At 40.8% G+C, this 26,843-nt stretch overlaps 2 protein-coding genes across 2 annotated transcripts; both read right to left on the bottom strand.

Moving 5' to 3' along the window:
* Positions 1-6,942: 6,942 nt before the first annotated feature.
* On the bottom strand, positions 6,943-18,057 carry cp (ceruloplasmin). The gene is made up of 24 exons (XM_023428685.2): positions 17,677-18,057; positions 16,613-16,857; positions 16,287-16,499; positions 15,767-15,940; positions 15,595-15,686; positions 15,055-15,217; positions 14,817-14,955; positions 14,551-14,690; positions 14,134-14,274; positions 13,980-14,024; positions 13,668-13,882; positions 12,517-12,667; positions 12,160-12,372; positions 10,910-11,114; positions 10,428-10,567; positions 10,117-10,245; positions 9,565-9,671; positions 9,370-9,425; positions 9,140-9,211; positions 8,591-8,682; positions 8,297-8,436; positions 8,137-8,193; positions 7,268-7,373; positions 6,943-7,175 (listed from the first exon to the last, which is right to left on the bottom strand). Exons 1-24 carry the CDS (start codon positions 17,835-17,837, stop codon positions 7,150-7,152), a joined length of 3,222 nt encoding a protein of 1,073 aa, XP_023284453.1. The 5' UTR covers positions 17,838-18,057; the 3' UTR covers positions 6,943-7,149.
* A 1,125-nt stretch (positions 18,058-19,182) lies between these two features.
* tm4sf1 (transmembrane 4 L six family member 1) lies at positions 19,183-26,658 on the bottom strand. The gene is made up of 4 exons (XM_087179964.1): positions 26,279-26,658; positions 22,547-22,615; positions 21,482-21,624; positions 19,183-20,554 (listed from the first exon to the last, which is right to left on the bottom strand). Exons 1-4 carry the CDS (start codon positions 26,456-26,458, stop codon positions 20,356-20,358), a joined length of 591 nt encoding a protein of 196 aa, XP_087036090.1. The 5' UTR covers positions 26,459-26,658; the 3' UTR covers positions 19,183-20,355.
* Positions 26,659-26,843: the final 185 nt, after the last annotated feature.

The raw sequence follows: 26,843 nt of genomic DNA, 5'->3' as shown, positions 1-26,843 counted from the left end.
GAGAGCCACAGAGATCACACATGCTGTCCCCTGACACCGGACCTGCTCTGTTTCCATAGAAACGATGCAAGTGTGTTTTCTTCCAGCCTAGCCAGAGGAAACAGAACCTTTTCTTCTTCTGTGGTCCAAAAAAGTAAGGTTTGTTTTTTTTGTAGCAGGAGGAAAATGATAATTATCATCATGATTATGGTCGTCTCTGAAACTTCTAACTTTTATTCTGCGCTGTATTGTTGTAGTACTGCACCAATAATATGTTGGTGGATAGTAAATCTTTAATCTTGTTGATGATGTATTTTAACTTTAAAGCCCCTTAAAATGTAAGGGATTTAAAATCTTTAGAATAACATCAAATAACTGAGCAAATGGGCAAAAGCAAAACTAAAGTTTGTGGACAAAAAAAACAGACATTCTTAGTTATTATTTTAATGCTCAAAAACTCTGTTAATCTGCTTCATCTGCGTGGGTAAGGAGTGATTAGCAGCGCTGTCAGTCAACATAAGCAAACCACCTGAGAGCTGAGCTGCACTCCTATTGGTGCACAGAAACTTATGACATCATCATTTCCAGACACATTAGTGAGAGAGTAAAGATAACACCACAAATAAAAAAATCTCTAGTGAAATAACCAAAACTGTTCAAACAACAACAAAAAGTATCCTGTTATTCATAGAAGCTGATTGAGAAAATGGATTTTCAGGGCTTCATATGAAAGATTACATTGTTCTTATTGATCTTAATAAACTCCGAAAAGTTTGGTGGTAAATAGATAAAAGGAGCCAACAGTGATGATGCAGACATACTGTTAAATGCTGGGTTAATGAACTGCCTATCCACTTACAATCCACTATCTGACACTTTGTACAAGCAGTGTACTGAGTGATGCAGTGAGGATTGCGTCACAATCCTGTCGCCACACAAGAACGTCAGTATCAGACGATTCTGATCTCGGAGTACGTTCAGTGACCACATGACAACAGCATTTTGTGTCTAAAGCCAAAGGTTTTCAAATTGACTGTCAGCAGCAGCTCCAGTGCTGTGTGTGGTCACCCGTGCTTTGGAAGCAGTCATGTCCCAAAACATGATCACTGTAGTTCTGTGCAAAAAAAAACAAAAAAACATGCAGACTTGGAGCATTTGGAGAATTTTAGCTTTGGGTCACATTTACAGGTATATAGAGCGAGTAAAACACGAGCCATTACACAGCATGTTTGGACAGCTGGATTGATTTAAATTGGAGAGTATTTGTTGCATCAGACATGCATTAAACATTTTCTGTCATGCCATTAGGGTTAAGCAACCAAAACTCTTGGTTATAAGGTCAGGGAAAGATCATGGTTAGACCTACAGTTAATAAAAACAAACATCTCGCTTGTTCTTTTGCATCTCTGTGGTCGTTTTGTGCCTCTTTGTGACCATTTTGCATCTTTTTGTGGTCTTTTATCTGTCTCCTTCAGTGCCATCTTGAAGGTTTAACCCGGGGTACCCCTTAGCACTTGTGTGTACACGGTAGGCTGGTTTGATTAATCGATCCATGGTGTTTGGAACTAACAAACACTACTGAGAACTATCAGCCTAACTTTATTCATCCAAAATGACTGGGAAATCTTACAGATGGTTGACTCCATCTAGATATAAGAAGAACCAGCAACTCCCTGTAGTGTGAAGGTTCACAGGCAGCGCAGCCTTCAATAAACATCTGCTTTGTTTCACTCTTAAATCGGCAACTTATTTCTTACCGCAGCATGTTGTGGAGGTCACACCGGGCAGATCTAAGAAAGTGCGAGAGACACGGAGAGAAAGGAGGAACATGTGGGAAAGCGTGTGGTGGGAAATCCCTTCACATCATATTACTAGCCAATTTAGCGCTTACATTTTGAATTCACGCCCGTCTCCATGCTCCTTTTAACGCCTCTGCAGTTATCAAATCATTAATTAAGCTTATGTCGAATCTACCCGGTGAGCCTGGCGTGGAGGAGAGATACGACTGCAAGCACCACCAGCCATCTGCTTCCAGCATGCTGATGTCGCAGCCGATCAGTCCTAATAGGCCGTCTGTCCAGGCAGAGCCAGAACAAGCATTTGTTTCACCAGCACACTGACACGGCTGTTTCCAGGCTTGGATACCGGGCAGCCCGCGTTGGAAAGCATCCTGATAGAAAAGACCACAGAGACACCTCCATGAAATGCAATTAGGCACACAGAAGCAGACGTACAGACGACATGCACTTGTACAGATTTACCACAGCGTACACAAAATGAGACCTCATGAGAGCACTCTGTATGCTCTCACCATAATCCACCATAATGGTACAAATGATTTTCTGATAGGTTAGGGTGCTATTTGTACCAATCAAGTCTGAACTACTACAGCTAAAGTCACTGAGGTTGAATTGGTGCAGGCTGCTCTTCTATTGACCAAAGCTGGTCGGTCTGCAGCTTCAGGCTAACTTTGGCCTTCCCACAAAGCAATGCAAGAGCAGGAGCCGGCCGCTCTAAGGGTACACACGGTCACAACAGTGCTCGAGTCAACAAAAGTGCTCCGGCACTTACTCATAAGACATGATGGCACAATGCTGATGTAGGTGATGAATAAATATTGAGCAGAAACTGTAAAGAGATGTTTTTATGGCGTTATCATATCCAAACATATTGCATCCATGTTTCTATTGGCCTACCATGCACATCTGCACAGTGCTGAACCAAGGTGAACTCATTTCCATAAATCAGGAAACACGTGCGAGCTTCAAATCAGGCGAACAGGAATTGAAGTGAATATTGACAGGACGAAGCTGTAATGAGACCAACAAACTCAAAAGGCTCATGTAGGAGGACTGAAGCGGTTACAGTTGTATTTAATCCAGTCAGAAAGATCACTAATGAATTGATCAAATTCACATGTTTTAAGGGTATATAAATATGTTTAGGTGATAAGTGTGTGGAGCATGGTGAGTGTATCAAACTGAGAATATTTCACTTTAAATGCTCAGAAAGTTTGTGTATTATTGTTGAAATATCCTTTTAGGACATTAGAATGTAGTTGTGTCAAAACGTCAGTGTGAACGCAGCTGATTTTTTGTTAGTAGGAAATATTGATTCACATGTATAGAATAAGTACACAGAAGAAGAGAGAAACTTGCTCTTTTTCAACTGTCCACATACTTAATTGTATTGATTACAAACATGTAGAGAAGCTTCTTACAAAACTTAAATGAATATATATATATATTTTTTTTTTTTTTAATTTTATGACACTAACACAATATTGCAGACATAACAGCCTGCAGCTACTTTGTTTGTGCTGACCAGAGACTGAGATTTAGTTATTTTAGCTTTCAACAACCATCAGTTAACGGTATCATTAACAGCTGATCCTCATTACACCTGAGTGTGAAGGAGCTGCACCTGTCACCAATCACGTGACAGACCCCGTGAATCAAAAAAGTACTTTGACTTCTGTCTTTTACCTACTAAAGTTTGATTAATAGAGTTGATAAATACATTTAGGATCATTTCATAATGGTGTTGGTGTCTGTGTAATCCTGTTTGCTTTGCTGTCTAAATATTTTTTTTTTCAAAGTCCACTTTCTCTCATGAATGCAGGCACATGAATTCCCAATGCTCTACCAGGTGCTGGCAATCTGGACCCTACCAAGTGTGATTGGGGGGGGGGGCAACCCTTGTGTTCTTTTTCTTTTTGTTTGTACTATCAGCCTTAACAAGAATATGTGTAACTTTGATATGTTGTTCTTGAGTTCAAAGAACAGTTAAATGAAGAACTGTATAGTTAAATGACTTGACTGCTTTAATTGTTAGTCTTTTCACGCCTCTCTAATGTGTAGGTGGTTTTACCCACGGGGTATTTAAAGCTTTTGTCTGGTGGGAAGTCCTGTTTTGTCTGTGGGGCTGGGAAGACTCATTTCTTTAATTTTAGGTTTTGCACAGGCAGTGATGGTTCTGCATCGTGTGTGTCTGTGTGTAATTTGAAAAGGCAGTTAACAACCTTTCTTTTTTTTTTCTCTTGAGGCTCAATTTACAGTGCTCCAAGCCTCCCAGAGCTGCTGGTTCCCAACCTGACTGAGTTTTCAGATCCATGCCCAACACCGAGGTGGAGAAAAATAAACTTTAAATGCTCTAAAAATGTTGAGCTAAGCCTGACCAGCTGAGTCATGCCCAAAACTAGTAGTATTGCAACAGTGTTTTCCAAGATGTTAGGGAAACGATGCAGAGTGACATCATGACACCTCCTACTACTCCAAACCCTGTTTACAGTGGCAGTGAAACGTATTACGCTGAATTGGTCAGAGTCCAACCATCCCAACCTACAGTTTATGGATACAGAAATTATGGGGCATTTATAAAATGGAACAAATAACCCACTCACTGAGGCTTCAAAAACCCAAATTTATTAAGAGATGAAGCTCAGCCAGGGCATTACTAATGTAATAAAATAAGCTTTCACCTACTGTCGGGTTTGAATTTACTGTTGCTCATCTGTCATGTTATCTAATGTGATGAGTCCTTTGATAGCATGGTCTATGTATTGTAATGAACACCATGATAAAAGATGGACAGATTGTACATAAGATCATAATGTCACACAGTCCTAAACATGGAGGTGTCTATTATTTTTATTCTATTTCTGTGGTCTGCACTGTGCCACAAAGTTGTAATGAAAAATAAGTTCTGGGAAAAAAAAAAAAGGAAAAAACTTTACAGTTGCCTTTAGATTTAGTTAACAACACAGTCTCTTGTCTGGTGACACCCCCCACCCCACCCCACCAAAACTTTTCAGTTTTTACCCTGACAGTCATCTGAGAATAACAGTTACTTTTCATCTGTTTCCCCATTTTGTTTTCTAGTGTGTCATGAGTGTCACAGCCTCACTTCTTGCTGCTAGCCAGGCTTTTTTTTTTTTTACACTTTTCATTTTGCTGCAGCTTTGAATTAGCTGCATCAATCAAACAGTTGTGTCTTGTTCAGCTGGATTCAGCAGCAACTGAGAACTGAGATAACACAGAGTTTTTTTTTCTTTTGGTGCAGGGTAAGGCCACCATAGTTTTGGAGTGAGAGTGGGTGTCAAGTTAAGTTTCACTAGTTGAATGTGACAGAGCTGTTAGCACATCATTGAGATTCAGTACAGGTTTAGATCAGAGCTGGCATTATTGGCCACATTTCATGGTCTGAATCTTTTAAATTCCTTTTCCTTGCCAGCTAATGGAGGACTGCAGGTGGCTGCCCAGACACTGATCTGCACTCAGTACAGTGTGTGTGTGTGTGTGTGTGTGTGTGTGTGTGTGTGTGTGTGTGTGTGTGTGGAAGAGAGAGTTCGCGTATGTGTGTGTGTGCTTGAAAGTTTTGGGTGTGTGTGTGTGTGTGTGTGTGTGTGTTCGGTGGTGATAGGTAATCTTCCCGATCTCAGATCCCTTTGAACACTCAAAAAAAGGGCAAAACCAGACTAAAGCGGCTCCTCACAGGCCTGTCAAAATGTTATTTTTAACATATTTTGAGGCTTTTATCTGAGTGCGAGAAAACCTAAAGTGACTCATTGCATCTTCTATTTATGGAATTATTTACACAAAACTGAACTGCATTGTCGACCACTTTCTTTGTGGCATTAGACTCCAGGAATCGCAGACGGAGCTCGCAGGAGTTGTGGCATGTGTGGCAACCTTCAGATGAATGGGACAAGTGATTGAAGTCAATTTCTCATCAGTACTTGTGGACATAGTGCTCCCAGTGGAACCAACTACTCTAAAGGTCCCTCTGTGGGACGCTGACAGGCTCAAAGGCTGCTGGTTGCATCACTCTGAAACCCTATAAGTCAGTGTATTGAGGTGAAGGTAGTTCCGAACTGCCTTGTTCGCAGTGACATCAGCTGGAAAATGGAGGAACTGTCAGCTCTGTGACAGCGTGACGGTTTTTCAAACTTTCCTGCTGCATCACACAGGGGTGAGCTCTGCAGTCAAACCAAAGGATTTCACAAGTAAAACAAGTAAAACATGTTACTCCTGAATGTGTCCTGAAAGTGGTCTGTTACTGTGTCCATGTTTCATAGCAGCTACAGAGACATCTGAGCTGCTTCACACGAATCACTCCTGTGTCTGTTACAGTGGCAGTACTGCCCTCTATTGCTCTTCAGGTCTGAACCTCTGCTTGTGTCAGAATATGGATGCAGCTTTTCTCTTGTGCATACCTGTGCATAAGTTTCAAGCCATTCAGAAAGAACAATTGCAGGAGACTCATTAGGTCATGTCCTCAGCAGCCAGTTCCCTTAAAATTTCCAGAGTTGGAAAGTCATCTTATTCTACACTGTCTGACAACATCACATATTTGGTTTCAGCTTGTTCTCTTTGCTGAATCATCCTTGAAATATGATGTTTCCACAGAGTAAAACACCTCAACCCAAGACTGTTTTTTTTTTTCCATGGCTGCGACTTTGATTCAAATAAAGTTCTGTGAGCTTGAACAAAGTTTTGCTGCACAGCACAACTTTGTACTGACTGACTGATTGATGGGAGAGTGGGATTTTAACCTGGTTGGGTTAAGATGAGCTGCTGGGCCTCTACTAACCTCCAGTTCCTCCCTCTCTCAGTTCTCAGTATCCGTATGATGGGTAATTATATAGTCCAGTTTTTGTTGTGTGATCAACTGATTAAATACAAAATCATTCAGTAGTGAGTATGATCTATGTATCTAAAGAATTGCCTTTAATCTAGATCTTGACAGTGGGAAAGCCTCGGGGACGTGAGTGTGAGGACATATGTGTCTCTTCGGTCTTCAAAGGTTCATTTTTATGTTTCCAGCAAAATACAATGTTCACAGCTGCAACAATGGTTTTTTGATTCTTGAAAATCCATCCAGCAGATTTGAACATAGTGCCCCCTGCTGCCTGATTACTGTCATTATGCTCCACAATAAAAAAAAAAGTCTTCAACTTCCAGGTGTTATTGATTCTTTAATTTTTCAGATAATTATCATAAAAATGCTCATTTTAATATAAAATGACTCTTGGATGGTGATCTTACATATGCACATGTTCATAATAAGCTGATTTTACAAAGAGAAGTTTTATTGAATTAGCCACTGCAATGTACTTTGAACTGGTCTGTTTACTGTTTTCTTCATTTTGGATTTGTTTTCCTCAACCGTTCAGCCAAAGATTCCACTCTTCTTTGCTGTTGAAGAGAAACAAACATGTTATCTTCCACACAGCATCTTCATCATCACCGTTATCACTTGGCTGCTAGTCAGAGTTTGTCTCTCTTACGTTTCTCAGTGACGGTATACATCGCCTCCATGCCAGCTTTAATGTGATCAGTGACGTGACAGTGGAGCAGCCAGGTGCCGGGATACACAGGACGCATCTTTACTGTCTGAGAGGGAGAGAAGACGAGAGACACAGCATCATTCACGGGTCCAGAATTTCACTTTGAGTGTAGTCAAGTAGCAGTGTCAAGCCAGAGGAGAGAGACTAGATATCCCGTAATTTTTTAAGTTTGCAGGAAAATCAAAGCCTTTTTCTCTAGATATTTAGTATTTGTCTGGTCTTTAAAGATGGTGGGCTTGGCAAAGAAGGACTACACTGATATAAAGCTTGATATAATGTATTGTATAGCCAAGGATCCACACACATGCATGCAGACTATTGGCAGACACTACGATTTAGAGATGTGACCTGAATGCCTGCCTCACATAAGGGCAACAGCGGTGCGTCTTTATGGGAGGTTTAATGGGGTTTATAGTTGTCACTCCATAATTCACCAATATCAGGGGCCACCTTTTCTCCTCGGGGGGGCCCCAGGTATTTGCTTAGTTTGCCTTACCAGAAGGTGTGCCTCTGGGTGTCAACAATACTTGTCAGTTTTGTTTTAAAAGTAATGAAAATTAATTCAAAGTTTCTGTATTAGAGAAAAACTATTTTTGTCTCGTTCATAACTTTTTTCTGACCAGTTGTTAGAAAAGATGGAGACTTTATCATCCAATAGCTCTTTCTGTAATTACACAGATTCCTAAAACTTACACTGAAGTTGTTAATATTTACAAATGTTAAAATGCAATATGTAACACCTTTAATATATGTAGCAACCAAGTTTTTGGAAAATGCAGAAGTTAAGTCAGGAGACTTTGAGGTTTTACCTGGAAGGTGGCTGGAAACAGCTCATACACATCAGTACGATGAGGACCTCCACTCAGCTGGAGAGAAAAAAGGATTATCCCGGGAGTTAACATCTTTGTGTACTGCAGTGTGTTTGTAATACTGTGATTGCGTTGGTGTGACTTGTGTGTTTTTAGCTACCTTATATTCCACACTGTGTCCATGCCAGTGTGCAGTGTGTATGTCCACTTCATTGCCCATTCCCATCAGGTACCAGTACACCTTATCACCCACCTCCATGGTCAGACCATTCAAGTTACCATACACATAACCGTTAATGGCTGCAATCAAACACACAGAGAATGGAAATAAAATTTAAAAAATTCTTTTTGATTAGACAGAGTAAGAGAGTATCTCATTTGTCCAAAATACTGTTCATTTTGTGTGTGTGTGTGTGTGTGTGTGTGTGTGTGTGTGTGTGTGTGTTTATCTCACCGTGCATCTTGTTGCTCTCTATAAAGGTTTCGTCATCCTTCAAGTTTACACGAGGGTTCCTGATGTGGGTCCTGATGTTTTCATCCAGATACCTGTCATTAAAATAATGATGTCATGCTCAACAAAACACAGTATAAGAACAGCAGTTATTCCTGGCAGAAAGATCAACACAAACATTATTTTTGTGTGTCCTGATGCCAATGAGCATGTAGCCAAACCCCATAAAGGGATGACATGAGGTGGGACCCTGTGACATTTTGCACTTGGAACTACTTTCTACTGATGAAATAGCCCATATGAAAATTACGCAGGTGACAGATCTGTGGATGATCCTGACTGACATTGTTTCAGAAATTGTTACACAATAATTTACAGTGTTTTTGGTAACCCATTTAAAATCCAATTCAAGTGGTGCCATATGTTTCCAGGGCAAAACCTCAGAAAATGTTACACTTTATGTAATACTATGAAGCAATTGTAATTTAGGTGAACCTGACTCTTAAAGGTCTAAACAATTAGTGGTTAGCTTGGTTAGCTCTCTTTACTTACCAGCTTTCGTTCTCATCAAAAACCAGGAAGAGCAATGCAAACTCTTCTATTTCTTTCTTTAGTCCCAAACTCCTGGAAGCAAGTTTATAAAACTGCACATTAGCATTTTAGTCATCGAAATCGTCCACTGGCCTTCTAGGATCTCACACGAACACATTGTGTACTGCACAACAACAGTAAGTATGAAGTAAGATGGATCTCTATCAATGCTTCAGAGTAGAAACACTCACCTGGCCCAGCTACGGCGACAAATCACCAACGGACCAATCAGCCCGCTGTACAGGTCCTTGGAAACAGGAAGAAAACATGGCCTTGTGTTAGTGTGTGTGTGTGTGTGTGTGTGTGTGTGTGCGTGTGTGTGCGCGTGCATGTGCATGATGCGTGTGTGTGTGTGTGTGTGTGTGTGTGTGTGTGTGTGTGTGTACCTTGACAACATCAACAGTGGAGTAGTACGCTGACACAGAGCACTCCTCCTGCTCTGTGGTCGGTCCTGTATTCTTTGTAACGTACCAATAGTAGGTGTGAGTCTCACCTGGGAATGACATCATCATTAAGTTTTTTTTTTGTTTGTTTTTAATCCCATGGCATGTTAATAAAACAGAAGTTACACACAGTCCAGTGGAGCTGAGAGGAAGGACAGGTAGTACTGAGACACACCAGGATTTCAGGTTTAAGTCCCTTTTCATGTGGTAAAAAACATGCTTAAATTTCATTCTACAATAATAATCAAATGAAGCCACGATTAAACAGAGCAGCAGAACCGCCTGTGGCTCTGAAAACCCTCAGTCAGACTGGTTGTTCATACTACCTCCAAAAATAAAGGCAAATGCTGAATAATGTTGGGAAAACATTTGCAACCCAAACTGTTTATTGATAATGTCTCTTTAAAAAAAAAAAGCACTTGGGATTTTCTTTCCACTCCCAATATTTCTTGATCGTCCCGCCTCCCTGTCAGCTGACATCTCGCCCGTCTGTACCTGGTTTGGTGTGGTAGACGTCAGGGGTCTCTGTCTTGACTCCATGGGCGTGGATAGAATAAGGTCTGGTTGCCATGTTCTTAAAAACCACCTTCACTTTGTCCCCCACATCAGCATGAATCATTGGACCTGAGAGAGAGAGAGGAAGATTCTCTAGTTACAAGACCAGTGCAGCTGCATAATGTTTCTCATCGAGTTAGTTACTGTATATAAGTTTTTACTTGCTTTTAGCTGCTTTGGTTATCAGGTCAAGGCAGTTTATATGATTTTAAACTCAATTGTTGTGCATTTTCACAGCCCTGAAAGCCTACCCATAATGCCGAGGTGTTCCATATCAGCTGTTCTTTCCACCTGCTTGGTGAACTTGTCGTTGGTGAACTGGCGGTAGACCACCTTCTTGTAATGGGAGCCTATGAATCCACCCTGCTGGTCCAAGAAGACAGTAGCAGGACTGCAAGGGGAGAGAATCATAAAGTTTTATTTTTGAATAAAACTCAGCAATTTTGTGAAACATCCAGGACCTGTTGCTTTTAGCAAATGTTACTGAGAAAGGAGGAAGTAGTGGACTTGTTGGGGAATATTTTTAGCTGCGTATTAATAGAATTTTGTTGCTCTAGTTAGTGTTTACAGCTGTGGTGGATGTGGGACTGACCCAAAATAAACTACAGTGTGCATGTGTTCATGGTAATACAGGAACATATCATCCAGTGCAACAGTGTGGCTAAGACATCACTCACAGATGATACTTGAACCAAAATTCAAGCAAACCCTAAATCAACAGTCTAATCTCTACCTTTCCTGACCACGGAACATCTCGGCCTCCCAGGTGCGGTTCGGAGAATAGTCCCAGTCTGTTTCCATGGCAGCGATGTAGTATGTTTTTGAATGGAGCATCGTCTCACCCTGACGCTGGAAGATGCTGCACTTCTGTACCGTGTAGTTGGCTCTCATTCCACCACGATAATGGTTCACTGTAGGAGACACCACCTCAAACTGACCTGAAACACACAAATGTAATTATGTGCAGTCACGCCCTGCACTTGTCAGGCATCATATTAACCCCAGAAATGCAAGTCTGCAAGATGGCATCTGTCTTCTTCCTGATGACAAATCCTGATGTGATTAGTTGCTTCTGCAGTTTGCAAGGTACTGTCACACCATGCACATACAGATTTCATGTTAGTAATGAAGTTAGTGTCTGCATTTCTTTGAATGAAGTAATATAAAAAGTACTTAACTTAGTGTTACACATGTTTAGTCACTCATGGAAGCAGTGTTTTATAAAGGATGGAACATTCATCATTCTTATTGGAGAAATTTAAAGGTTATTTCACTGTGTACATGTGTGAGCTCTTGTACTTGTTTATGAGGATCAATTTGAGTGAGGATATTTTGTCTGGTTTTCACTTTTTCAAAAGGGAACTTTGAAGACATGATTTCAGGGTTGAAGTCAGGTTGTGTTCAGGACTCGAGGCTGGAGTATGGCAGCAGTTGTGATGGTCAAAGGTTACAGTTAGGAGAACAGGCGACATATCATGCTACTTCCTCTTTACCACCTAATTTCTCCAGCCGCTATACAGTAAAGAATTAAGTACAAATATGCTGTTATTGGTCGTTAATTGAAACAATCAATGCTGACAATCTACACTGCAGACACTGACTTCAGTTATTTTTTCAGATAGTAAAATTTTCTTTTGGTTCACTTTCATTTGTCAATTAAAATATTTTTGTTGGTTCTGGTGTCAAATATACATAACAACAATATTATTATAATAATTTTAATGCATATATAAACCTACAGCATATATGGTGCTGTTTCTATGAGTTATGCCCAATTAAGGGCCAAGGACCGGGTTGTGTGGACAGTATTCATTTAAAATAAGTCAGATGGTGATGACTTAGGTGATGTGAAAAAATTGAAATTAAAAAAAGCTTTGTGCATGGGCCCCGTGGGGAAGTTGCATAGTTTGTTTCTTGGTTGGTGAGTGTATGTATGTGTGTGTGACAGGAGAGAGAGAGAGAGACTGAGTGAAAGATGTATACCCATGCTGTCTGGCTCCATAGTGACCGTGTGTGAGATGTGAGGGAAGACACTGATGGTGTCTCGTCTGTTCTGGCGATAGAGGAAGCGGTTTCCCTGGAAGTAAAGGCTGTTGATGTCCGTCTCTGACCCCAGTCCTGACAGGTGCCACGTTACTTTTTCCGCCTTACACATGGTCAGGCCCGGGAGGTTCCTATACACAAACCCATTGATGGCTAAAGGATGGAGCACAGAAATGAAACATACAGTGCGGTGATTATCTCAAAAATGATAAAAAGGGTTAAAGGTTAATGGGGGGGGGGGACACCTTTATAGGCAATGAGTGAGCTGCCGATGATCAGTGTGTGTCTCCTACAAACCATGCATCTTGTTGCTCTCCATGAAGGCCTCGTCCTCCTTGTTAACAGTAGCGGGAGCAGTGGTGAAGGTCCTGATGTTGTCATCCAGATACCAGCTCAGGTTCTCGTCAAACACTGTCGCCATGAGGTGGAACTCTTTATCATAGTTTTTCTACATGAGGAGAAGAGAGACAGGACAAGAGGAAATGTGTCAAACTGTGGTTTCATCTGTGCATGTTGTATTACAAATTGGTAACTGCTTGTACTTTTGGCTGGACCCTTTCCTAACCCTGATTTTCTCTGATCACATCAACACTGCTCGTCTTAAACGTGCAATATCAGAACAGCAGAAACAAGTTGTAAACGGGCATGAGCATTGTCATATCATCACCTTGAAGTTGATATGGTGAACTTCTTTGCTTCTTTGCCGCTTCTTGTGTAAATAAGTAACTGTTTGCAGACACACAGCTACATTATCATTTGGAGTTGTGTCTCTGTCGACCTTATGAACATGGGTCCAACATTCACTCTCCTTTGAGCTCTGCTCTGTTTTTGGTTTTTAAAAAGATTTTTTATAGAAAACAGCTGCCTGAAGCAACTGAAAACGATACTTTCAGAGCAGTGAGTTTGAAAACCAAAACAGAGTCAGGTGATTGTTGGACTGATTGACTTTGACATTTTGTCCTTTTACCACTTCTTTTATTTGAGTCTTCAGCTTCAATAAAGATTGTTTTTAAGGCTTCTACTACTGCACTAACATTCACCTGTGGCCTCATTGACTATCTCTTTTGATACAGAAGGGCTTTCACACATTCATCTGTCACCTTAAGTTGTGCTTGCCTTGAAGCAAAATTTACAGTAATTATACGATGCAACGCGTCTCTGTCCCTACACTATAGCAGCTGCACATTTCTTTAACTGGCATATGATGATTGTTACACTGGACCGACAGAGAGTTGCATGAATTCTGATCTATGCTCAGCATGAGGTTAGTTTGAAACAAACTGAGTGATTTATGAAGATATGAAATGCACATTCTGAATTGAAAATGTCATTGGCTTCAATCCGTTCACCCTGTCATTATAAAATCAAATCTGATTTACACACGACGTTGTAAAAAGTCTGATGTGAGGCACTTTTAGCCTTTACCCGGTTCCTGACCCTGTGCTCACCTGTACTCCTTTCTTCAGTGATCCCTGTCTACAGACGAGCAGGGGTCCGACCAGTCCGGAATTGGTGTCTTTGACGGGGTCCACTCCAGAGTAATAGAGATAAGTCAGACAGTCAGCCTCCCCCTGTACTGGACCAGCACCCACTGGCACCATCCACTCATAGGCGTGCACTGTCCCAGGTCTGACCAGAGCAGCTGGAGGAGGAGTCACCACTCCTGAAACCCACACACAAGGAGAAGATCAGAATAACAAAAGATTTTTGTTAATGCATGCTAACTGAGACTGCTACTGTGCTTCAGGTTTTTAACTCACTTGGTTCCCTCTTTAGCTCCCGCAGTTTCTTCGCTGTGTAAGACTCTGAAGAGAAGAAGATCAGGGAGGAAGTTATGGATGAGGGACACATGAAAACAGATGAGGCTCTCTAGCTATATCATCTCCTACAATGTGTGTATATGCATGTATTAACCTTCCAATTCATTGTGATAGAGCGTCCCATCCTGCTCTACACTGTATTGAACACCATGTGGTTGTATAGTGTAAGGCCGGCTGGCTTTGTTCTTAAACACCACCTTGATAGTGTCTTTCTCTTCAGCTCGCAGCACAGGACCTGGAGACATAGATGGACACAGACAGACACACTAAGTGCACACATACTGAGTTGTTGGTTTGTTGGAGTGTCGTAACAGTGCATACACTCAAAGACCTTTCAAAGACATGGGGTTGCAAATGATAAGGCTGCCAATGAAAATATCAAACTGCTCGAAATGAGGTTAGAAAGCTTGGAATAGTTCACCCCCAAACACCTGTAGAATTTGGCATATTGATTAGTCGATCGACAGAAAATCAGATTATTTATGTGCCGCCAATAAACGGCCTAGTTTACCCAGAATTCCAAGGTGCTGCTCCTGTGGGCTGCGTAGCATCTTTGTTGTGAAGGTGTTGTCGGTGTACTCCACATAGCGAACCTTCTTGTAGCGGCTTCCGATACGGTTTTGACCTCTGGTTACAAACATTTCTGCCTCACTGCACACACACACACACACACACACACACACACACACACACACACACACACACACACACAAGTGTCACCAAGACGAGCCAGGACCATTTCTGTCTGTGTGTATGTGTGTGTGTAAAGTAACCAACCCTTCAGTAGGTGTTGAAGGAGCATAGTCCCAGACCTCCTCTTCAGCAGCGATGAAGAACTGTCTGAGTTCACCGTGCGGTCTGGGCTTATGGACGTTGGGGAAACACTTCTTGATCTCAAATATCGCCTGCATTCCAGCTTAATAAGAGCACAAATCCAAACCTGTTAGCCACCACACAGTGGGCTGACACATCTCGGTGGAATGATCGACCTCGTGACATCAGAGTGTGAGCTCACCCATCAGATGGTCGTTGACGGTGCACGTCAGCAGCCAGTGTCCGGGGTTATCGGCCACCATTTGAGCTGTGGTGCTGGAGGCCGGGAAAAGACTAACTGTGTCTGTATGGTGGTCCTGGACGGTCAGGATCTGGCCGTGGAAATGAACTGAATGCATGTCCACCTGTTGTAGCGGATAAATGACATTTGAACTGGGCTCCTAATGGGAGCTTTTGAATTATGTATACTCATGGAAATCCAGGTGGCAACTCACTGACACTTAGCAGTCCTGCAACTGAAGTTAAAACCAGCTAAAACTAGCTACTAGCTATAAAAGCAATGTTTTTTGACTAAATAACACATTTTCACAAATTAGCTTTTTCAACAAACTATCACTATAGGTAAGATGTGAACAAACGCCTTCTTGAGTTTTCAAGCTCAAATTATCAATGAATATGAATGAAAGTGAGACTGAAAAGCATTACAAAATCAATCAATTACTCAATTAAATAATCCCTGTCAGATTCTGATTGATAGTTATAAATATAATGTAATAGTTACCTCATTTCCTAATCCAATCATGTGCCAGTGGATCGTGTTACCTTGGCACATGCTCAGTCCAGGCAGGTTACCATACAGCAAACCATTTATACCTGCAACACACACTCAGGGTTAAAAGGTGTATTTGTGCAAGTATATGTGGATGTGGATGTGATACCTCCCCCCTTCTGACCGTGCATCTTGTTGCTCTCAATGAAATCCTCATCTTCTTTCAGGTCTCTGGCGGGACTCGTGATGTACGTCCTGATGTTGTCATCCAGGTACCAGCTGAAGTTCTCGTCCGACACCATGAACAGCAGAGCATACAGGTAGTCTCCCGACCTGTCGCCGTGTAAGTCCAGAGTTCCTAGAAGAGAGAGGAGGAAAAGAGATTCAAGATGTTGTTTTGGGATTCCTGTTGATCGACTAATTGATTAATTGAAAAATATTTTCAGCTCTAATTTTGGGCAGTTTAAGCTTTTCATGTTTTTGTGCATGAAATTCTAATTGATAAAGTCAGTAGCAATGAGAACAGTTAAATAAATGTAGTGGAGTAAAAAGTACAATATTTCCCTTTTGAATTATAGTGGAGTAGAAGTATAAAGTAGGGAATGAAAATACTCAGATGAAGTACTAGTACCTGAAATCTGTATTTACTGCAAGTACGGTGTTTATGCGACCAGATACTCTGAGGTTAAAAAGGTTTCCAGTACCTCTCTTACAGACGATGAGGGGGCCTATCAGTCCTGTGTTGATGTCTTTTGGGGGGCTGACGTGGGAGTGGTAGAATCTGGTCATGCAGTTTCTGTCCTCTGATGTTGGGCTGTGGGATTCAGGGAGGGTCCACTCATAGGTCACTGTTGCTCCAGGAGCCACTGAGTCATCGCGCTTCAGCTCTGGACTAGTACCATCTGGGTACAGGGCTCCTGAAGAGGCAGACACAAGTGCAAAAACACAAAGTCACACATGTCATTGGTCTGTCAAGCCCGCCTGTGCTCATCAATTCACGCATCGGTTCATTCATTCGTTCATTCCCCACCTTCGTTGCCCTTGCTGTAGTTCATTCCATGTGGGTGGATGCTGTAAGGTCTGGATGCGGTGTTCTTCAGGTGGACGATCATCGTGTCCCCCTCCTCGGCCATCAGCAGAGGCCCCAGGTAGCCCAGCCAGTCCGACTTCGCCACCTCTGTCCTATAGGTGGCGTCAGAGTACTGCTTATAAACAGCCTTCTTGTAGGTGGAACCGATCCGCTGGGGGCCTCTCTTTAAAAAGACTGAGGCTTCTCTACAGGGTGATACACAGGCAGAGAGAGAGAATGACGTGTCTGTTATTACATGGATTACATGTAAAAATCCAGTTACTTGTTGATTAGGCCTTTTTCACCGCAGACATTATGACTTGTCATAGTTGGAAAAGCCACTGGGAAAGAGAACGGGTTTGAAAAGCACAGGTGTTACTAACAACGCAAACAGAGACATTGTTAAATGCAAATCAACCATCATTCATTTCAGTATTTACACCTGTAATTTTCCTATTGTGACATGTTAAAATGTCTTCTGTGAAAAAGGCCCATTGTTCCAGAACATGTCAGAGGGGAAGATACACAGTTTACGTAATTACACTGTTGTTAATGACACATGCGTATATGTCAGCACTTGACACTTGTGTGTCACAAACACCTCTTTTTTCTAATCAATTTGTAGAGCAAGACATGGCAATAATACATGTTGGCTGAAGTTATTATAAATACAATTAAACAATTAGAATGAAAAATAAATTAAAGTTCAAAGATGAATGTAAAATGCATATTAGACAGGACAAACATCAGATGGACACAGTCTTTAAAGTGCTCAGAGAAATGGAAAGTTGAACATCTACAATCCCATGAGAAATGGCCAAATATCATCTGCTGATGAAGATTGTGTGACATGATCAAAAGCTACTAATGAGGTTGTTTTGTAAATTTTTTTTTTTTTTTTCTTAAACACAGTGAAGATTGTTACTGTTGTATTTTGGAACTGCTCCAGGGGGGATGGGGATGACTGACTTATTTTACAATAAAAAGACAATACAACCAGGTTAATGTGAGATGTGTGCACTTACTCATCATCCTGCAGAGTGTGGTTTTGGATGATGTTCATCCCACTCGGGGCGTAATTCCAAGACACCTCCTCTATCCTGAGGAAGTACTCTCTCCTCATCCCAGACACACACACCGCCGCACAACACAGCAGCAACACACTCCGTAACGCCAGCCGACGCATTTTGATGAGAAAGTGTTGGCACCTCACAAGCTACAAGGAAATCCAAAGAAAAACTGCCAGTGAGGCAAGATGAGTCTTTATTTCTATCCAGTGACCCACTGAGTGACGATGATGACGAAGGAGACTGACTGGAAAACTCACTGCTGTCAGTCAGCTGCACTATATGTCTGTCTTAGAGACTTTAGACCCCGTGTGTGTCTTTATACTCCTTCAGCTGACTGATAGCTGGGAACCGCCAAGCAGGGGCAGAGGGGTCACTGACCATCAGACAGGGTTTGAGGCAGCCTATCAGAGGCCTGAGCACCTGTTTGAGCAACAGCTTAGACTTGCATAAGAGCAGAAACTCTGTGTGACATCCGTATCTGATATCCCGTAAATTTTGAAATACCAGATGGAAGTCACATTTAAATCAGACTTCATGTTCTTTGTCTCCTTTTTTTTTTTAGCTGAAATAACGGAAACCTGATCCGTGTCACATTCAGTTTTTTTTCATGTGGAGATGCAGACAAAAAATCTGCCGGTGACGAAAACACTTTGGACTTTTGATCCAGACAGTGTCCAAACACTCTGACAACAAACTATGTAACCCAAATCAGTCGAACCAAGCTAAGTAGTTTCAATACTTTAACATCTGAATTACTTCCATCCTCCTCTTAGGTCAATTAAGAACAATTAATTCTACTCTCAATATTTTTATTGAGAGGTTTATCAGTATTTTAAGGCTTGTAGGTCATTTATTTTATAATGTAACATGAATAATTTGAAATTGCCTCCTCACAGACACAATGTGGTGGGGACATTTAATTTACTGAAAAAATGACTTGTAATGGTTTTGACTCCCAGAGTCAGAGGTCACATTTACTCAAGGTTGGGATTTTTACTCAGGCAACTTTGGAAACTCCAGGACACAATCTCTAGTCCACGAATTGATTACAACACACCAAGCAAGCTACATTCGTGCACACATGCAGAAATCCAAGTTTTGACCTGTTACACATAAACTAATACTGGATTTGTGTCACGTACCCTCCCACTCTGTAACAGAGAGTGGGGGCCAAAAGTAGTTAAACTAAAAATAAATAAAATAACACCTGATAAGCTTGCAAACAGTTAATTTATGGTACCAGCTTGTGGGAGGTGCAGTAAGGGCCCTAACACATGAATACACACACATGCACACACTTGCACATCTGTCTCTGCTGCATGCGACCTGCTGTTTACCACCGATATCTTTGGGGAATTTGGGTTTAACTGCTTTGTCTGAAAATAACTGACCTGAAAATTTCCTGACTATCATTTTGACAGTTAAAAAAAACAAAAAAAAACAAATCAAACACTGGATATATAAAATGGAAACAGGTTTTTTTTTTTTATTCAAGGCAGCACAAACAAACATACATTATAAAAATATGTCACTAAAATATATATAAAATGTCCATTAACACTTAACTATAATCTGAAAGACATAAAGAAAACAATTTAACAATTTAACAAAATACTGTGAAAATGAAAACAAATGTACAAACACACACACATTTGCTTGTAACCCATAAGTAGTCCAACACTGTGTATAAAAGTTGGAAACACAAAATAACACTGAAAAGACAAGATGGCACCTTTTAAAAAAAAAAAAAAAACTAAAGTTAAGGAAATGTTCAGTAGCGCCTGCATGAACACCATGAACAGTAAAATGCCCACAACAACTACACTGGAGGACGTGGCAAACAATCTGTGGCAGCCATCTTGCATGTACTATTGTAATGATATTGATTTAATAAGGCATTATCATCTCCACTCTCTGTATGTTGCTACTGCTCTGTTCATGTGATAACACTGGTATTAGGTTTATGGAGTAACCTCAATGCAAACAGTACAAAATAATAATAATAATAAAGAAAGTGAGCGACCACAAGATTCAGAATATTGGATTTCTTGAAGTGACTGAACAGCTGTCACTAAAGCCTCGCTAAAAATAAAAACAAATACACAAGAAGGAGTTAACTTTCTGAAGATGTGCTATGTTTAACACTGTGTTGTTTGGCAATTGTGCAATTACTTCAGTGAAACCTGTTATCTTGGAAACTACATATCATCATTATTATTATTATTATTATTATGATCAAGGATGCTCTGATTCTTTCTTATTATTTTGTACATGTGGGTCTGCTGAGCTTTCTTTCACCACCCGAGCAAATAAAGTATATCCTGCTCTTCCTAACCTGGAGTAGATATAACACACAGACACATACACACACACACACACACACCTACATCATTATGGACAAACATCCTGGTGTCATCAATGACTGTATGGTGCTTTTGCTACTTTAACCGGGGCAACTCAAAAGCTTGAAGATACAGTGGTTACACAAAGCTGACAGTTGTCAGAGGTCCATGATAGTGCATGTGTAAGTGTGTCTACATAGTGTGTTGTGTTGTGTTGTGTTGTGTTTTTATGTGTACACATGCACGTACAGTATGTCTGTGCAAGTAATACTACATACACATGTGTGTTTGACTACGCATTAAGACTGTACTCCTGCTTGTAGCAGCAAGGCCGGCACACGGCGTTGACTAAGCCGCTCCCCAGCTGTAAGAGACAGATGATGAACTCCAGCACAGCCAAACCCAGTAAAACACACAGCAGAGTCACGTTCCACTCTACGATATGAAGCGGCTGAAGACACCGAGACCAAGTCTCTGGCTGCAGCAGATACCTGGAACACGAAGAGAGACATCAGTGTAAAGAGGGGATCACAGAGAGACAGAGGAAGGTGCAACAGATCCAGAAAAGAGGCTGTTGAGTGTTGCGCTACACTTGTGTGCAACAGTGTGCTGAAAAACTAAGGAAAGAAGTTAGATGCTATTAAAATTGAAATTAGTGGACAATGATACAGAACCAAGTGCACCAATATATGAATGTATTATTTTCTATATCAGGACACCTGAAAGTCTTTAACTCTACTTATTAGGGCGAGATATTAGGCTTATCACTATTTGTGAGCGTGTGTTAAAATGTCTTTTTTTGCCCAACCAACAGTCCAGAACCCTCGATTTGAAACAATTAGTTGTTAAGTGAGTTGTGCAATAACTAGTAACACAGCATGATGCAGAAATACTGTTGCTATGGTTACATGCCCACAGATTTAGCACTATATCTAAGATGTCATTTTACAGAGACCTGCTGGTCTATCCAAAAGAATTATTGGTAATAAAAGAAGGTAATCAAATTCAAAAATACCAAGCTGATACTTAAATACTTAAGGTGGACTGAAATGGGTCAGTGGGTAAAAGCATTTCCATCTGTTCAGTCAGCTTTATATGCCATAATGCTTTTTAATAATGGTGTATAATGATTCCTTCTTGCATTCCTTCATTTTCTTTTCCTCTCAGTAGTCTTTTGCAATTGTACTTGTGAAATTATTAGGAGTTAATATTAATTATAATAAAAATTTTGCCTTCATAGGACTATGTTAAATGCTTTTACAGAGAACACACATGCCTATATAATATAAAAAAAAGTCAAACAAGCGTGTTTAAGTCTATCCGTTTTATACAAAAACAATACTGAATGCTCTATTTGTTATTTTTTTGTATACACCGCAATGCCACCACACACACAGCACAGTACAGTATCTTCCTACCTGCCCTTCTGGTCTGCAAATGGGTACGACCATCCATAAGAGGTGAAGCACTGGGGACCCTGCACCAAGGCGAACCCTGATATGACGAAACAGTAGCTCGACCCCACCAGGCCGACCACAGCTGCCAACACGGACCCGCACATCTAGAGAGGAACACAGATACACAGTGTTTTTAAAGAACATGCACGTGTTTGGAAGCCTTTGTGGATATTTGAGTGACTGTGTCTCTCTGTACAAAGAAGAAGACAGGTGCTACAGAGACAGGTGCCACGCACGCACGCACGCACGCACGCACACACACATCCTTACTGTTTGAATTGCATCTTTAGTACTGCCATAATGTTGTCTTTTGATTGTCTTGTATTTGATTTTATTGTGGTATGTTTTTATGTGGTTGTGTAATTATGCTGCTGCACTGCCAATAAAGATCTGAGCTAAACTAAATACACACACTCTCTCTCTCTCTCTCTCTCTCTCTCTCTCTCTCTCTCTCTCTCTCTCTCTCTCTCTCTCTCTCACACACACACACACACACACACACTCCGCAGCTGTGCATGTGGCTTGAGTGGTGTGAGCCAAGCTTACTTTGTTGAGTGTTACCTAACAATGGGACCCTTGTTGAATTATCATAGCTGGATTAGCATTAGCATTCCACCCCATAAGGACAGGGCTTATTGACAGCTGTAGACAACTGAATTATGCTCAAAGTCATGAGTAAAAAAAACAGGAAAATGGCGGTAAAATAGGAACAAGGGTAAAAGAAGGTTTGGGACCTAAAAGCCGTATATTTGATTAAGGAAACTGAAATGATTAATGGACTATGTAGCAAAAAGAAATATATGAACATAAAATGAAGAATTGCCAAATTTTTCAAACTGTTAATTACCCATTGAGACAAGTATGTACTTCACAATGTCAGATAGCATTGCATTAATCTAGTATAAACAATATGAAACTTGTCTGCCATAGCATTAGCTTAGCATTAATGTCAACACTCCCAGATCTTGGTTACACCATAAAAACAGTAGATTTTAAACATGATTCATAGATTAAAAAGCATCTTACCATTAAGCTCTCGTTCCAGCAGCAGCTACATTTCCCCAGAGTGATGAAGACAACAGCTGGAACCAACATCTGGAAGCACAGAAAAGTACATTGTTTCACTACAGTTCCTGAACAAAAGCACTTTTAAGCACTTTTTGTCCATTGTGGATGGTAATTTATGGGGTGAGGGAAAATAACAAAGGTTATTAGGAGGCTTGAGCTGCATTCTTTTAGTCACATTTTGCTGCATGGACAGATTACCAAACTTTGACCCTGCTTCTCTTTGCTAGCAGTTAGCTAGTGACACATCTACCACTAGACTAGTCCCAGCTGTCAATCACTGTTCAAGCTAAAAGCAGTAAATGGATATTGCCTAAAGGAGGAGGAAATGAAAGATTTATAGCAACACTAGCTGGGACTAATTTTCATTACGCACTAAAAAACAAAAGTTAGATGAAAACAAACTGTCTTGAGACATGTTGGCTGAATCAAAACCATCTATCCTGTCTGGGGAATTGAAAAATCAGGAATCACCATACATTTCAGTATCAAATTTAGTTAAACTTCACTTAATAGTTGTTGTAATATTTGACTCTGGTCCAAGTGATGCATCATTTGGCAACATGGTCATGTCACTAATGCAGCTAACACCGTCCTACCTAGTCATGTTACAGCTGACTATAACTGTAGAGCTATAAAGTGAGGACATGGTGGACTGAAACATGATTTATGGTGGAGTACAAGCAGTCAGTGATGGGTAACACGAACACTGGCTGCATTAAGAGCAGGATACAGCCTGTACTGTACCAACAGCTGAGATACAGTGCAGTTGTGCAGGAGAGAGAGAGGGAAATAGTGGCAATCCTACATGTTTGTGTTCTATTCTTTTACTATTCTCTCCCTGCCTTATTCCTCTCCTCGTCTTTCCTGTGCTGTTGTCTCTCTCCCTGAAGTCAAGGACTTTAAATCACATGCTAACAGTTGGAGGGAAGTTCCCAAGGTTTTACACACACACACACACACACACACACACACAGATCATAGGCATCGTTATATACACATCCTGGATGTCCCCCTAAAGCACCACAGAGGCAGAGAGAGAGACTGACAATACAGAGGGAAGTGCACAGCGAGAAAGGAAGAGAGAGGGGGGGGGAGGGAAAAAAGATGGAGGAAGGAAGGAAAGCTAAAGATAGATTTCTCTCAAAGGGATTCAGTTTGCTCTTTGACTCTTTAACGTTCAGTCATTCCATAAAGGAAACCAAAGTGGAAAACATAAGGATAACAAGGAAAAAGTTAACTCAGACAAAGGGAAAAAAGGTATATTCATGTAAGAAAATCTCCTGCAGTGTATGTTAGCTCCTTGTGATACAGACAAACCCAAACAGATTAACTACTGTGCATTCCTCAAATATTGACTAGGCCCTTTATAAACAAACAGGCTTTTATTGGAGGAGTTTATTGCTAAATTCCCCTGCTTTAAAAGTAATCATTTATCATATCTTAGTAACAAGTCTTAGAGTAAAATGTTTTGTGATCTAATCTCATTTGTTGTTGCTCCTGTTTGATGTCAATACAAAGTCAATATTTCCTCCATATTCACATTTAAAAAAATCTTCCATCAGTTCATGTTGCATGATCCCTCATTTTTATTGTGAAACACTTGTAGGAAGGGGAGTGTCATTTAGAGCAGCTCAGTGAATGAGAACACATGAGAACTGATAAAGTTCATCCAGCTGTGTCTCCTACAAAATAAGCAGCGCCCTGTGGATATGAAAGGGACATCTAAAATTCAGGCTTCTCACTCACTCTCTCTCTCTCTCTCTCTCTCTATCTCTCATAAGTGGAATTAATAATTCCTCGGGTCATTGTTCTGCCTCCTCTTCCGGGTTTAAAGTGGCCAGTGCTCTCCTTTCTGTGCTGATTAATCACTGCTATAAATAAAGTTTTCTAACAATGATGAATAGAGCAGCACCAAATTGTTTAAAACCTGTTTAATTGTTAATTTTTGCAGCATTTTACTGTCAAAACAAAGTCTCTCCTCCATGAGAAATATATGAACAGCTGAGAAATGCCTTCTTTTTGAATGGTCCAAAACACACTTTTAGGCCTAGTGCTATAGTGGAAAGTCTTTCATATAGACTACAGTATCTATTTAAGTTACGTGCTAAGATGTTCTGAACAGTTTCTCACTCTCACCTGCTCAGACTACAAACAAAAAGCAAAAAAGAAATGTAAATATTCTAGAGAGCGGACCTTCAGCAGGGTTAATCTTGTCTGGGAAAAGACAATCTCTCCTCTGTTCTTGCTTAAAACCAAACTAAAAGAACAGCTCCTTTCTGCTCAGTCGCAGCATAAACCCATCAGATCAGCAGCATGTAGAGCAGACAGATTAATTCACACAGCACTTCATTGTTCTCAATAAAACAACTGCAGATACACTTAGAGTGAATGGTGCTGAAGGGGAGACAATTACCATCTTTCAGGTCTAAAATCGTGTTTCTATCAGTCAGGGCTAATGTTGTTTTAAGTAAATTACAACTAATCTATAAAGAGATGAGTGAATTAAAATCCTACTGACTTTAAATCAGCAGTGGTTGTATTTGATAAACACACTGAGAAAAATAAAGATGCCTCAGTTTGTCACCAATGGATCAACATGTACCAGCGTCTGTCTCTGCATAAAGGAGAAAGGGAGGTGGTAATCATTTTCACACAGTTTCTTCTGCAGAGTGACTCAAACACTGTCAACATTCACTTTTTAAATGTTTTGTTTTAAATGAGGGAAAAAATGTGGTTGAAACGTGGTTTCAAAAGAATTTCACTGGCTTTGCTTCCAGATGAAAACTGAATCTCATCACTGTTGTTTTCAGCAACTTTTTCTCTCTCCACTGCAACTAATAGTGATAATTGTCACCATGTGGTACAGTGACCTCAACTGAACCTACATCCACTAATTGTTTTAGCCTCTGCCAGGCAAAAAGTTCTGATCTGAAACCACATCGCCCCCATTCAAAACCCCCCTCTATTTTTACCTTCACTTCTCTTCATTCATTATAGTGAATGAGGATTTTTGTCACAATCAAAGTCAAATATTTTATACTTTGTATGGAGTAGGACAAATGATGTATTACTCAGTAGTCCTACTATATAGAAATAATTGCAAAAACATTTCAGAGGCACAGAATTTAAACTTTGAGGATGTTAAAATGCTGTACACCAAGCATCTCTGAAAACAGTGGCTTACATCCAATATGTTTGAAATTTTGAAAAGTAAATGAAGGTTTTGTCCAAAAACTTGTCATTCAAAAAGAAACAATAATTCTGGATATTTTTTTATTATTAATTAAAAAAAAAACAAAAAAAAAACAGCTGAGAAGCAAGCATTGGAAAACTGAATGACTGAACCAAGACTTTGGAGTTCTTTAAGTCAAAGGAAAGTTATCCCATGATATTAAAGTTGTGATTTTAGAGCCCCTCTCACTCCTTTCCACCACATTTGGTGTGTTTGGTTGAAGTCCAGTCAAAATATTGGTGATAAAATCCAACAACTACAGCTCAGTGTGCAATCATCCTCTCTTCGAAATGCCATTGCCATGACCCGCACCTAATTTTGGTTTGCATCTTCCAGACACAGTCGCCACCAGAATAATCAGAAAGCTGTAAAAAGCAGGTATCAAAATAAAGTCTACAAAGAAATCTAGATATAGGAGGACTTCATCATCTCATTAAAATTAAAAACAATTCACTAACCATCAGTCCTCCACCTCCTAGTCCACCAAAGTACCAGATGTAGCTGGCCAGGCGGTCCTGCTGGATGTAGGTGATTGCTCCCATAGGAAACAGCAGCAGCAAGTTGGCCAGGATACAGCAGAGGGCCAGAGGCAGCAGTGCCAGACCCAGAGACCTGGCGAAAGCCACCGAGCAACACATTGTTCCCCCGAAAACAAAACACGACCGCAGGAAGGAGAGGAGAGAACTGGAATGGACTGAGGAGAGCAGCGAAAGACAGACAGAGGGGAGGGAAGGGTCAGAGCAGCTGGGGAGCCAGGAAACAAAAACAAGTGTGTGTGTGTGTGTGTGTGTGTGTGTGTGTGTGTGTGTGTGTGTGTGCGCTGAACAGATTCTGCTTCCCTTACTGAGGGAGTTCTGCCATGACACAACGTGCGCCAGGAAACACACTCACAGGAAGGCAGCTGACCAATAGCTGCACAGAGTTCAGCCAGAAATATGAAAAATCCCACGAGAGAGAGAGAGAGAGAGATCGTGTGTGTGTGTGTGTGTGTGTGTGTGTGTGTGTGTGTGTGTGTGTGTGTGT

The sequence above is a fragment of the Seriola lalandi genome, unplaced genomic scaffold (assembly GCF_002814215.2).
Source record: "Seriola lalandi dorsalis isolate HSWRI2012SDOR001 ecotype SW California unplaced genomic scaffold, Sedor1 jcf7180002054885, whole genome shotgun sequence".
In the NCBI taxonomy this organism is placed as follows: domain Eukaryota; kingdom Metazoa; phylum Chordata; class Actinopteri; order Carangiformes; family Carangidae; genus Seriola; species Seriola lalandi.
The sequence above is the reverse complement of the archived record's forward strand: the minus strand, read 5'-3'. Positions and strand labels throughout refer to the sequence as shown.